Below are 12,169 nucleotides of genomic sequence, written 5' to 3' on the forward strand. Positions count from 1 at the left end.
TAAAAAAGGGGAAAAATAAAAGGTTATGTTAATATTTTTTGTATAGTATCTTGACATCATCTTCAAGTCATTTTATAGATAGGTATAGATATAAATCTAAAAAATGTTTCATAATTCAGCTAATAATTCAGTGCATTGTAAGTAATACAAGACTAAAAACATTTCTATCCTCTTCCCAAAAACTGTCCTGAAACATGTATTTATGGTTTATTTGTTTTGTTTTATGGACAAAGCTAAATGGACATAACCCAATTATCGCAAAAAAGGGGGGGGAAACGGAATTATTTAATAATATAGTAGTAGCAATAACGTACTAGTAAATTGTATGTTTCCACTGTTCGATCGCGTCCGCGCCTCACACACACACACACACACACACACACATATACACTCTGCGACTTCTCGATCGCTCCCACGCCTCTCTCTCTCTCTCTCTCTCTCTCTCTCTCTCTCTCTCTCTCTCTCTCACACACACACACAAATATAAGTAAACACTCTTTGACTTCTCGTTCGCTCCCGCGCCTCTACAGTGAAATACAGTCACACAACATTACACTGTTTGGCCAGCATTTTAACCGTGTTTAATCCAGCTAACGGTATGCTAAAGTTAGCTGCTGACTAGCGTCACATGCAGCGGTGTTTCTGTTCTAACGTCCGTTTTCAGAGCATCCAAGAGAAACAAATGCATAACAGTAGCACCGAAATGAAGCAAAGAAATCCGTGTTGATATTCGGTCCGGTAGATAACGGTCGTTAAGGCACCAGTGCCGCGACGACGCTAGCAAAGCAAAGCCAGTCCTTCACTAGCTTATAGTGCGCGTTGGTCTCTTTTTTATTACTTATTTCTCTGCATTGAGTGACAACCCTCTCAAATATAAGACACACAAACAGAAAAAATAAGTCAAATGTACTGTCTGCAATTGCAAATTTCTTGCTTACTTATTGTGACATGATAGCAACCCTTCTGCTGTGATAATGCAACCTCAACTACGCTATCAATATCCAAAGTAGCCGAACGTCATGGCGCCTATTCATGTTTTTTCTCAAAGTTGGCAGTAACATGAAAAGTTTTTAATTAAATATAAAGGATTATAAGAATGGAATCCTTACCGTTTTCTTTAGGCACTGGAAGCTGAAGGTCTGCGGTCTGCTCACTCTGCTGGATAATGACTCTAGGGGCAGCGTGCGTCGTACACGTGTGCGCCTGCCTAATAATCGGCTTGATATAGGTGGATATTGGCCGATGCCGATTATGTTAAAAAATGCAAAAAATCGGCCGATTAATCGTCCGACCGATTAATCGGTCGACCTCTAGTTATAAACATGCAAATGGCTTATATAGCTTATTCCATTACAAAGCATTTTTTTGCTAAAAACAAATCTAAAGTGTCATGACGTGAAGGCCAAGTATCCCATACTCGAAATTTGTCCTATGCATTTAACCCATCCAAGTTAGTGCACACACTAGGTGCAGTGAATAGTGAACACACACACACACACACCCATAGCAGTGGTATCTGGCAATTGTTTTGTTTATAAAATTTAAAAAAATTAACTCAGAAAATATGGCGTTTATCATAGTTCACAACAATTATTTACAAAATTATAAAGTTTTAATTAGCATATTTTTTAGTACACCTACCACCGTAGTTGCACTCTGTACAGAAGTGTCGTGCATTACACAAGGCTGGATTTATTTAATAAAATAAAAAAAAGTAATATTGTGAAATCTTAATTTTAACGGTTTTCTATTTTACTATATTTTAAAATGTAATTTATTGCCAAGCTGAATTTTCAGCATCAGTCTTCAGTTTTACAGGATCCTTCAGCAATTATTTAATTCAATTCAATCATACAATTAAATGCAGCCTTGGTGAGTATAAGACTTCTTTAAAAAAAAAAAAAAAATCTTACCTATCCCAAACTTTTGAATGGCAGTGTGTATGTGTGTGTGTATATATATATATACAAGTCTAGCATGTGCAGGATGATTGATGACACATCAGCCAGTGTTATTAGGAAATATTAGTTGTTACCAATAGCATATAGCCTATTATATATGAATTAATGAAACGTATATATTATTCATATATATATATATATGTATATGCATTTAATTATATGTAACATAACACTTTTCAGAAACGATATAGTGTAGTCTGTACAAATAATGCGAATGAATGTATTTATCTCCAGATGTGTGAACTGCTCAGAACTGCTCCATTTTCCCCTCATGGAATTTCGCGCGTCTGATGCACTACAACAATTACAGACACAGCAACGGTTAATCTCCGGAATAATTATCTTCATTTTCCCGTCTTAGTTTGAATACAAAGCATCATCCCGGGGAAATTAACGTCCTTTAATTTATTTCATCTATGAGGAGGCTGGTACTGGAGATTTGGCGTCGGGCGTGTAGCGTCACGGGCGGTGTGTCATTCCACACAGATCGCATGTTGATCACGAAGCCGCTTGATTCAGAGCTTCGCTTTCTGCGAGACGTGGCAAATATTATCATTTAAAGGTTTCCTTTCTTTTTTTCAAAGGATGCAAATGTAACCAATTTTGTCTGGTATAACGGATAGTGTTCTGGAAGCAGGATGTCCTTCTACGCCGTCATTATACCGGTCCTTTATATTATTTTCTCGGCTTGGCAGGGTAAGACGATTTTGTAGTTTCTTCATAGGCCTCATTGCTGCAAATATGTACTTGCACATATTTTTTTGTTATAACGTATTATTTGAGGCTTCTTGCTGACGACGATGTCATAGCTTTTATATAATGCAACTTACATACAAGTAACATTGCTGCTACAATGTCAATTTCTATAGCAACAGCTCTCAAACCCCTTAGATTTGCAAGTTCACATGAGACTGCATTTGTTTTCTTCTGTATTTTGTGTAGGTAGGTCATTCACTGCAGAACCAGTAAAATCTAATCCAAGTTGAGACCTTGAAGCAAGTGGTTAACTGACCTACATTTAAAATACTGCTACTGAATATGAAAACAAAGATGCAATTTCTTTAATAAATAAATAAAATAAAATAGATATATTTTAAGATTTATTTTAAGATTACATCTTGTAAAATGAATGTAAGACATTACTTTCTTTACTTTCGTAATTATTTGGTTAGTTGAGTGAGCATCTTAGGAGTTATACTAATCATGAATTAATGTGCTCATTGTGCTTCATTGATATTTCATTAATTCTCCCACCTGTGCATTTAGGCTATTATCATTAATGTTCAGTGTATATATAAAAAAAAAAGTGATGTCCGGTCTAGGAAAATTGACATCTTCACCATTTAAAAAAGTTTTAGAAAATTGTATAAACACGTTGTGTAGTTGTGCTTGGAGTCAGTTGTTTTATTTGCAATAACTCAATGAAACATACTACATTATGTGGACACTTTTAGGCCAGGCTGTCATACAAAGAAATTATGAACTCATGCAAAAATGAGAGAACCAACAAAATGCTCATAACTGAGTATGTGGTTCTCAAAGTATGCTTTTTTTCTGTGCATAGTAAAATAAAACCTGTAGCTGCAATTTACCCTTTTTTTTGCCAAATAACTACCACTTAACCAAGTTTAGTATGTTCTTCTTCCCTCATATTTAATAATATATATAGCCTATATATTGTATTATATTAAGTGTTACTGGCTTACATTTTTGTAGGTTTCTTTGTCACCTTAAGAATATTTTTCCCCCCAATATTTTGTAGTGTTTTGCTATATTTATTACAATTTTTTTAATTATTATTATTACTTTCAGTGAGTGCAGATGAGGATTGCTTGTGGTATGTGGACAAAAATGGCACTTGGCACAATGGCTTTGACTGCCCACTCATTACCTTCTGCTGTGGGAACTGTCACCGCCGTTACTGCTGCCTGGATGGCTTCAAGATGATCACAGAGGCGGGACAGAAGCGCTGCATGCTGTTCCATCTCAGGTACATTTTTATTATTGACCACTTGACCACTAGAGTTAAGTAGTAATGGTGTCTCAGACATCTTTTTGTTCATACTGTATCTTTTTGGATCTAGTCCAATTCAGTGGTTGATGGCAGGCTGACCCTAAAAAACTCGATCCCATTCACTTCCATTGGGACACTGTAAAGATTTTTATAACATTGCCACAAATGCTGTTGAGTGAGCTTAACTTTGAATATAGAATATTTCTGTAGGTTTTCTATCTTTTGCGCAAAAATATAAATTTTGTTGCAGTACTGCATCCATATTCTTGCACTAAAACACATATCCACTGTCACTTTGTTTCATACTACACAAGGTTTAAATGCTTTAAATGATTATACATGTGTTTAATTTAACAATTATGTTATTGTCCATTGTTTTAATATTGTTTTTGCTTTTTTCGATTTAAAATAATAGGCTTCTGTCAGTGATTGCATTAATTCGAAATATTTTTAAAAAGTGCATGTCCAGTAATGTACATATTGAAATATACTGGTGAAATCAGGCATTATGAGAACTAGCAAGTACTCACTCCATTCGCCCCATACATTATTGAACTTGCATTATGTTAAGGTTTATATACAATAGTTTAATAATATCATTACATATCGCGGCCTGAACACGAATATATAAACAAGGCTGTTCACGCAGCCGCATCTTTCTCACAATAGACAAGTGTATGTCATGAATTCATATTTTGGGGAGATCTTTCCGCAGAAGCAGTTATGATGAATAGCTGATTTGTACTGAGGCATCTGATGACCAAGCTAAACTGGAATTTGTGAATGTTTTTAGCCCAGAGCATTCTGTGTTTACAATGCACAACCTCTCAAGATGGTCACAGTTCGGTTCGCTTTAAAAGGGTCTAAGATTGGTTGGAGTGTTCACATATGGGCCAAACATCCAGTGAATCATGCTCAGATCCCTGAAAAGGACCAAGTGTGTAGCCTCGAGAGGCTCATTAATCTCACATTAGGCCAACAAATAAAACTAATTTGATTTTAAGGAAAGCTGAGAAAAAGTATGACTGTTATAAAAGAAATGCTAATCTTAATGGTGAAGCTGCTAATTGCTAGACCTAAAGGCCTAACTATTTTCTATGAGTTGCTCCCAGAGAAGTCAGATTATTCTAAATTGATGTCTGATAACACCAGTGAAGTTTTCTGTCCTGCCTCTCTCAGCCCTTCCACTATAGCTGGCATTGCTTCATCGATCCTGCTCTTTGTGGCTGCTATAGCAACTATGGTCTGTTGCTTCATGTGTTCCTGTTGTTACCTTTACCAGCGCCGCCAGCAACGTGGCAGAACTCTTTATGAAGGTAAACACAATCACTTCTTTCTCTTCGCAGTACGTCCTGAATTTACTAGATGTGGTATTTTATTGAAGTACATTTACATGCGAATTAATTAAAAATACAAATAATTAAACAAATCTGTTTTGTTGCAAAGACACATGAAGGGATTATATGTCATATTTAGAATGTATTTTTTGTTTTGCTGTTTGTTTGTTTGCTGGTGCTATTATTATTCTATTATATATGAATTAATATACATTGTTATTACAACTACTATAAATAAATCCAACCTTAACCAGATACAGTACACTCACGTGAACATGGCAAATCGTCATTGTCTATATCGTCGCAAAATGTAAACTATTATCGCCTAATAGTTCATCGTTAAAAGTTGTAAAAGTAAAGCAAAATATACTATCAGCAAATCTCGGCTGCATGGTTGTTTAATCATTGCAAAATATAAAGTTAAATCGCTAAATTCTAATCTGCTAAATGTGCCCTATAAGGCATGAATTTATTTTGATACTATATAAACATTAACATCATGATTTTTTATTTTTAATAAAAAAATAATTTAATGACTAGACTTGACTTGATTTATTTATAATCTGGAATTATTCCTGGTCTGGTATTGAGTGGCGTATCACCATGTTCTTCCATCTGTGTACCCCGTCTCTTCCACTTAGACTGCAGTCACACATTTTCATAATATATGCCCCCTTAATTTGATTTTCCAGTAAAAAAATGTTTACCTTTATCAATACCTTTATAACCTTTATTTACAAATAGGTCATTGAATCAATGACTCTCACGATTCATTAAAAGCCGCAGATGCGGTCACGAAACGCTGTGTGTTACAGTTCTGCTGTGGCTTTCGCTGGAACTATCTTTTCAATGCAAAATAGAGCAGACAATACTGTTTAAAATGAACATCACATATTAGGGAAAAATTGCATTCTTCCTTGTATAGTATATTACTAACGTTAAAAACAAGAACTCATTCAGGGTATGTTTTTGTATCGAAGAGAGTTTGAGTCTTAAATCATTCTCTATGCACATTCTGTGTCTATATTTGTTTATGGTAGTAAGTGCTAAATCCCCACTTTTACAAAGGTACATTGTCGAGAACGGCAGTAATGTACAGCATGCAACCTATCATGTGCACACTGCGTGTGTGGATGCAGTCAGTTTTGACCGCAAAAGATGAGGTAATTTGATTGGATGTCATGTATTTGACCTTTTATGGCATTTTGCCTGTTAGAAATACATGCTCGGTTTTTAATGTTATTTTAAGGTGGAGTAGAATTAAATGAACAGCAAAACTCAGCATTTTGTTCACGTACCCCCTCTGTCACCTCACTACCCCCAGGGGTACGTTTACCCCAGTTTGGGAACCACTGTGGTATTGCATTGCGTTCTTCATTAGTTCTATGTATTTAACCGCCGGCTTCTTATTGGAATACTCTTATTACTCCTGAATACATTTTCCATGGCTAATTTTCAAAATGCTTGCATGAACTGATTCTTATGAAGGATAAAAATCATAATTTACTAACATTAGTCTCAATTTCAGCCCAGCACATTCCAATGGCCAGCTATCCTGTGGAGCATATGTACGACGCTTATGGTAAACCCATTGGACATCCTGATTATCCTGGATTTCCAATGGTACCACAGTATCCGGGTGTCCCTCACCAATATCCTATGATGCACCCTGGTCCTTATCCTCCTAATCCTCATGATGCAGGATACAGTCAAGCAGGTATTCACATGGCTTCTGTTAGAGATCGCATACTTAGCTCTTAAAGTCACCATGAAATCAATACTGACAATTATTTTTGTAAGGAATACTGCAGTATTTATTATAAATAATGTATCCAGGTACATCATTATTATTTTTTAACTCGTGAAGCCCTCATGAACTTTTATTAATATAACTTCTGTACTTTGCAACTACATCTCTTCTCTGATGACGTGTTTACTGGCGGGACAAAATAGCGAACCAAAATGATCCAATCAATTCCTGATGGACAAAATCAAGACATTTTTTTCTTGTTTTCACATGGATATAGAAAGGAAGAAAAAAACGATCGCAACTTCCGTTTCATGCCAACTTTAAAAATAAAGGTTCCAAAAAAAGAAGAACCAATTTCAGTTTTCTAAAGGTCGTTTGAGTGAACTGTGTCTTGAAATAATCAGTTTTTCATTATGTAAAGAACATTTAACAAGAATAAAAAAAATTCCTCTTTAATGGACCTTTTGTGCAATGGAATGGTTCCATGGATGTTAAAGGTTATTCATGGAACCACCGATGCCAATAAAGAACCTTTTCTTTTTAAGTGGAAATAAAAACACCACATTTGCATATAATAGGACACAGAATCAGAAAGCTTTTCGCTGAACTGTGTTATTGTTGTGTTTTCAGCTCCTCCACCATACTCCCCTCCCCAATACCCAGGGCACTGAAAGAGCTGGAGTCCCTCAGCGAGAAGAAGATAACCCATACAATGGGTGATGAAGAGGGCCCATGCTTGTTTGGAATCCCTTGTATGAGAAGCGGTTTTAAAAAATGATTTATGTTATTTATTTCTTGATTAGTTTGTGGAGTGAAGCATGAACTGACTTCGGAATCGCCTCATGCCGTCGGAGTGTTTTCTCGTTTGATGTACAGCTTTCACGTTTCACTAATCAACAAGACTCTTCCCACTTAAATCCAGCAACTCGGTGAACTAAAAGACTGCTTTAAATTTGCCATTATATTTTGTTCAAACTCTCTGAAATGGGCCGTTAAATATGACTGTCCTGCAGAAGAGACTGGCTGACAGTTCTGACTTATCCAGGATATAATTTTCTGTTCCGCCAAATAAGAAGCAGCGTGTGACATTTGCACTTTATTCTGCAATAGACATGCTTAGCTGTCTCTCCCTGCTTGTTTGTTCAAAATGTTTTTATTTTACCGCTAATCTGAGCATGTCATGCATCAACACCAAATCATGCTGTACGCTTTTCATGTCTTGGATGTCTTATAGACAGTTAACATGCGGACATGAGACATAGATGTCTTATAGACAGTTAACATGCAGTATGTAAATAAGAAAGAACTTACATTAAGAAATAATTTCATGTCTCATACCATCTTCACAACCAGCCAAAACTTCATTCCGCGCATTTGTAGTTCGTCAACTGTTGTTAGATCTGGCTTGAGGTTGAGCTGTAATGTTAACGGCCCTTAGAATTGCATGTCTTTTATTGTATTTTGCTTCCCAGGCCAGCTGTCAAGGAAATCACAGCAATGTTTGCATTCAGCAAAAAGGTTTTTGTAAAACATTTCACATTCATTTATGTTGTTTTGTTACATTCTCACTGCGAGGTACGTTTAAGTCCCTTTAAGGCAAGTCATTTCACTCTGCTATTATTTTCGTAATGCCCACATGCCGCTATTTACAGACATGTACATCTCCTATTTACTTGAGTGGGGAAATACTGAAATCTATTTGCCGAAATTACTTTCATTAAGTTTACCACGCCAAAAATAAATGAATAAATAAATAAAAAAATTCACACACTTTCCCTTTGGCTCTTTTAACTGTAAAGGTGCTGTCAAATTTACCGTTGTTCAGCTAATTTTAATGGGAATCCACACAGTTATGAATTTTGTCACGTTGTGCGAATGTGCCACATTGACCAACAGTCAATGTTTGAAAGTGACTTTTGTTTGAACTGTGCTTCATACATCGCTACATTATTAACAATAGATAATGGAGCTTTTTTTTCTCGTGAAATTTTGCTAATGCAACTGCACCATAAGCCAAGACTTCCATTGCCGCCATATTAAGTGTTTTTCACCCATATATATTAGCACGAGTGGATGTCTCTGCCTTAATTACTTTAAAAGTTGATCATAAGTTAAACTTTTCAAGGGTAGATTATAATGTAAATGAAAAGAATTAGACATCTCATTAAAAAAATCAATTGTCAGGTACATTTGAGGTGCGATTTGTTTTGACTTTAAATGATTTCTGCTACCTCCTCATCTCACATCTGTAAGATTAGTTTTGATGCTTAGTCCACTGTTTAAATAACGTGTTAGTTATTTAAAATAATGTATATTTAACAGTGTTTTTTTTTTTTGTTATATACAGAATATGCTACTGTATTTGTCACTCTGGAATGTGAAGTACAAATAAGAAAAGGAACTATAAAGAGAAACTTTTACAACATGTAATATTAACAGGCATTTTAAACTTGGGGGCGAGGCAATTAATAGGCTACTAGTGTTTGAACTTGCACTAATCATCCTATAAGAGAGGTCTAATTGAACAGACTGGACAAATAATATTGCATAATTCTCTTTTTACAATAAAAACAGACTTGACTTTGCTGTCTTCATTAATGCTGTACCTGAAATCAACGAGTAACTATATCATATGTAATCATAACCACATATGTAAATAAACACTGCTGCGATTAGATCCTACTCCTTTAGACAGCACCAGAGCCCACCGTAGTCCCAGAGCCACAGAGAGCCAAGTCTGAACAGGTGCATAAGCCGGCAATAACATCCCTCATGGAGATTACACCTGAAGCCACATTCACCCTGAAGCCCAAACCAGTTATGAAGTTTGACCAGGTGTGAGGGCCAGCAGTGACATCCATACCAGTGGGCATATTGATAGAGTAAGGTGGTGCTATGGGAACCAACACATGGCCATCGGTCAAGAGGACGCCCCACGCTAACATACGTGGACATACTCAAGAGGGATGCAGGAGCCCAGAGCACCAACGAACTGGCCAGATGCATGGAGAATCGGGATGCCTGGAGGCAACGATGGAAGGCTCGTCTGAGGACGACCTAGAGAAGGAGGAATGGAGTGGAGCCCAGCCCATGCTCCCAAGGCAGAGATGTGTGTGCAGTACTAGGACCCTATTGTGATAATTGGGGAATGTGAAGGGATCAGTTTGAAGTCTGCGTCTTCTGTCTGTTCCAAGTCCCTTTAGTCGCTGGTGCTCTCGCCCAGCACCAAGTCTGTTTCGTCGCACTGCACCAATTCTGCATTGTTGCTGATGCTCCCACCTCCTTTGCCTATGAGGTTCTAGTTATTTGGTCCTGGTTCCCTTCAGCCATTTGGCTCCTTCTCTAGCAGCTCGGATCCGCCTTGTGCTTTCAGCTCTCCAGCTCTGCCCTGGTGTGTGGATCTACTTAAAGCCCCGGACTCCACCTCGTTCTGTCGACCCATTGGCTCCACCATGGCTACACACTAGCTCAGTCAGCTCCACTGTGACCCCTCCCTCAAGCTCCGCCTTGGTCAGTCATCACCCTGGTTGTGCCACTGACTATCAGTGTCTTCCTTCCCTTCCGGCTCCACCGTTGTCGTCGCTCATTCTGGCTCTGTTTGTTTGTTTGTTTTGTTTGTTTTAACTTTATTGTCTGTTCAGATTTACTGGACAGAAATTCATCTTTGAAACTGGCTTCAACAACATTATACAACCACATTAAACACATAATACACACATAATAATTGATAAATACATGATTCAGTAAAGTACAGTGTACATTATTCACAATAACAACCCTAATTGAGAATTTGATTTAAAACAGTCACTGCCAATGGGACAAATGATCTTTTAAAAATATTCTTTCTAGCATACGGTGTGCGTAGCCTGCGACCCGAAGGGAGGACTTCAAAGCAGGAATGAAGGGGATGAGTCTGATCGGAATACACAACTAGCGCCTTTTTCTCCATAAAATTTGAGAATAGTTCTTGCAATGTACTTTGTTTATGGCCGATAATCTTATTTGCTTCGTTAATTACTCGTGTTAATTTATTCTTTAATTTCATTGTTAAATTTCCATACCATGAGACAATATTGTAGGTTAAAATGCTTTCAATCATCGATCTATATACAATAGTTAAGATCCTCCTTTCGATGTCAAGGTTGCGCAACTTTCTAAGTAGGCTTAAACGCTGTCTTGATTTCTTATGTACATAGTTCACATTATCCAAAAACGAAAGTTTGTCATCAATGATTATGCCTAAATATTAAAATTTTTTAACTTGCTCAATCTTTACACCTTTTATAGTTACTTCTTCATATGGGAGGACAACTGTACATTTCCACTGTACATTACACTCTGCCGAGTCCCCTTCTTCACCTTGGTCCCACCTTGGCCCTCCAGTCCATCGGTGTCGCCCTGGGTCTTCATCTCCTCGGCTCCGTCTGGGTCTTTACCACTCTCGTCTCCACCTCATTCGGTTGGGCTCCTGGATACACCCTGGCTCCTCCCTCCCCCATTTCGACCGTGGACCTGCTTCCTGATGGCTCTGTTTGGAGTCACTCCCTGGCTTCTCCCACCGTCACTCCCTCCCTAACTCCTCCCCTACCATCTCCTCCCTGGTTCCTCCCTGATCATTGTAGGTCCCTTCTGCCTACTCCTCGTCCTCCTTCCTCCTTTGTTGGACTTTGTTTTTTTACGTTTTGAGTTGTTTTTTCAGTGTTTCCTGTTCTGTTTCCTTTGTTTGCATTTGTTTCCATGGTTATTCATTGTTTGATTAATGAACCGAAACCTACTTCTTGTTTCTTTCATTGGTTTAGTTAGTAGGCCTATATATTGAGCCTGTTTTCAGTTCGTATTTGTTCCGCTCTTATCTGTATATTATGTTTGTGTTCTTTAGATCCACAAGTATCCTGATTTTGAGTTTGTAATAAACACTGCTGCTATTAGATCATGCTCTTTTGCTTCTCTGCTGCCTGCAACCATTGGTGACAGATTTGTGGTCTTGGCTTACGATTTGCTTCCATTAAGATGAAGCAGAATCATTTCAAATTTATGAATAGCCTATATTCTATTGAACCACATTAAACTGATTCCTGGAATAGCACAGTAGCCTATTATAGTATAC

At 37.4% G+C, this 12,169-nt stretch overlaps 1 protein-coding gene across 2 annotated transcripts; it reads left to right on the plus strand.

The window, feature by feature from the left end:
* The first annotated feature begins 2,232 nt into the window (after nucleotides 1-2,232).
* Nucleotides 2,233-9,645, plus strand: shisa4 (shisa family member 4). 2 transcript variants are annotated; one of them, XM_079596540.1, is made up of 6 exons: nucleotides 2,233-2,429; nucleotides 2,546-2,657; nucleotides 3,774-3,951; nucleotides 5,155-5,291; nucleotides 6,841-7,029; nucleotides 7,693-9,645. In XM_079596540.1, the coding sequence occupies exons 2-6, from the start codon at nucleotides 2,600-2,602 to the stop codon at nucleotides 7,731-7,733; spliced, it is 603 nt and encodes a 200-aa protein (XP_079452666.1). In that variant the 5' UTR covers nucleotides 2,233-2,429; nucleotides 2,546-2,599; the 3' UTR covers nucleotides 7,734-9,645. The 2 variants fall into 2 exon arrangements, with proteins under 2 accessions (XP_079452666.1, XP_079452665.1); XM_079596539.1 differs by lacking the exon at nucleotides 2,233-2,429 and having other exon boundaries at nucleotides 2,471-2,657.
* The last annotated feature ends 2,524 nt before the right edge of the window (nucleotides 9,646-12,169 follow it).

The sequence above is a fragment of the Phoxinus phoxinus genome (genome assembly GCF_949152265.1).
Source record: "Phoxinus phoxinus genome assembly, chromosome: 22".
Lineage (NCBI taxonomy): Eukaryota > Metazoa > Chordata > Actinopteri > Cypriniformes > Leuciscidae > Phoxinus > Phoxinus phoxinus.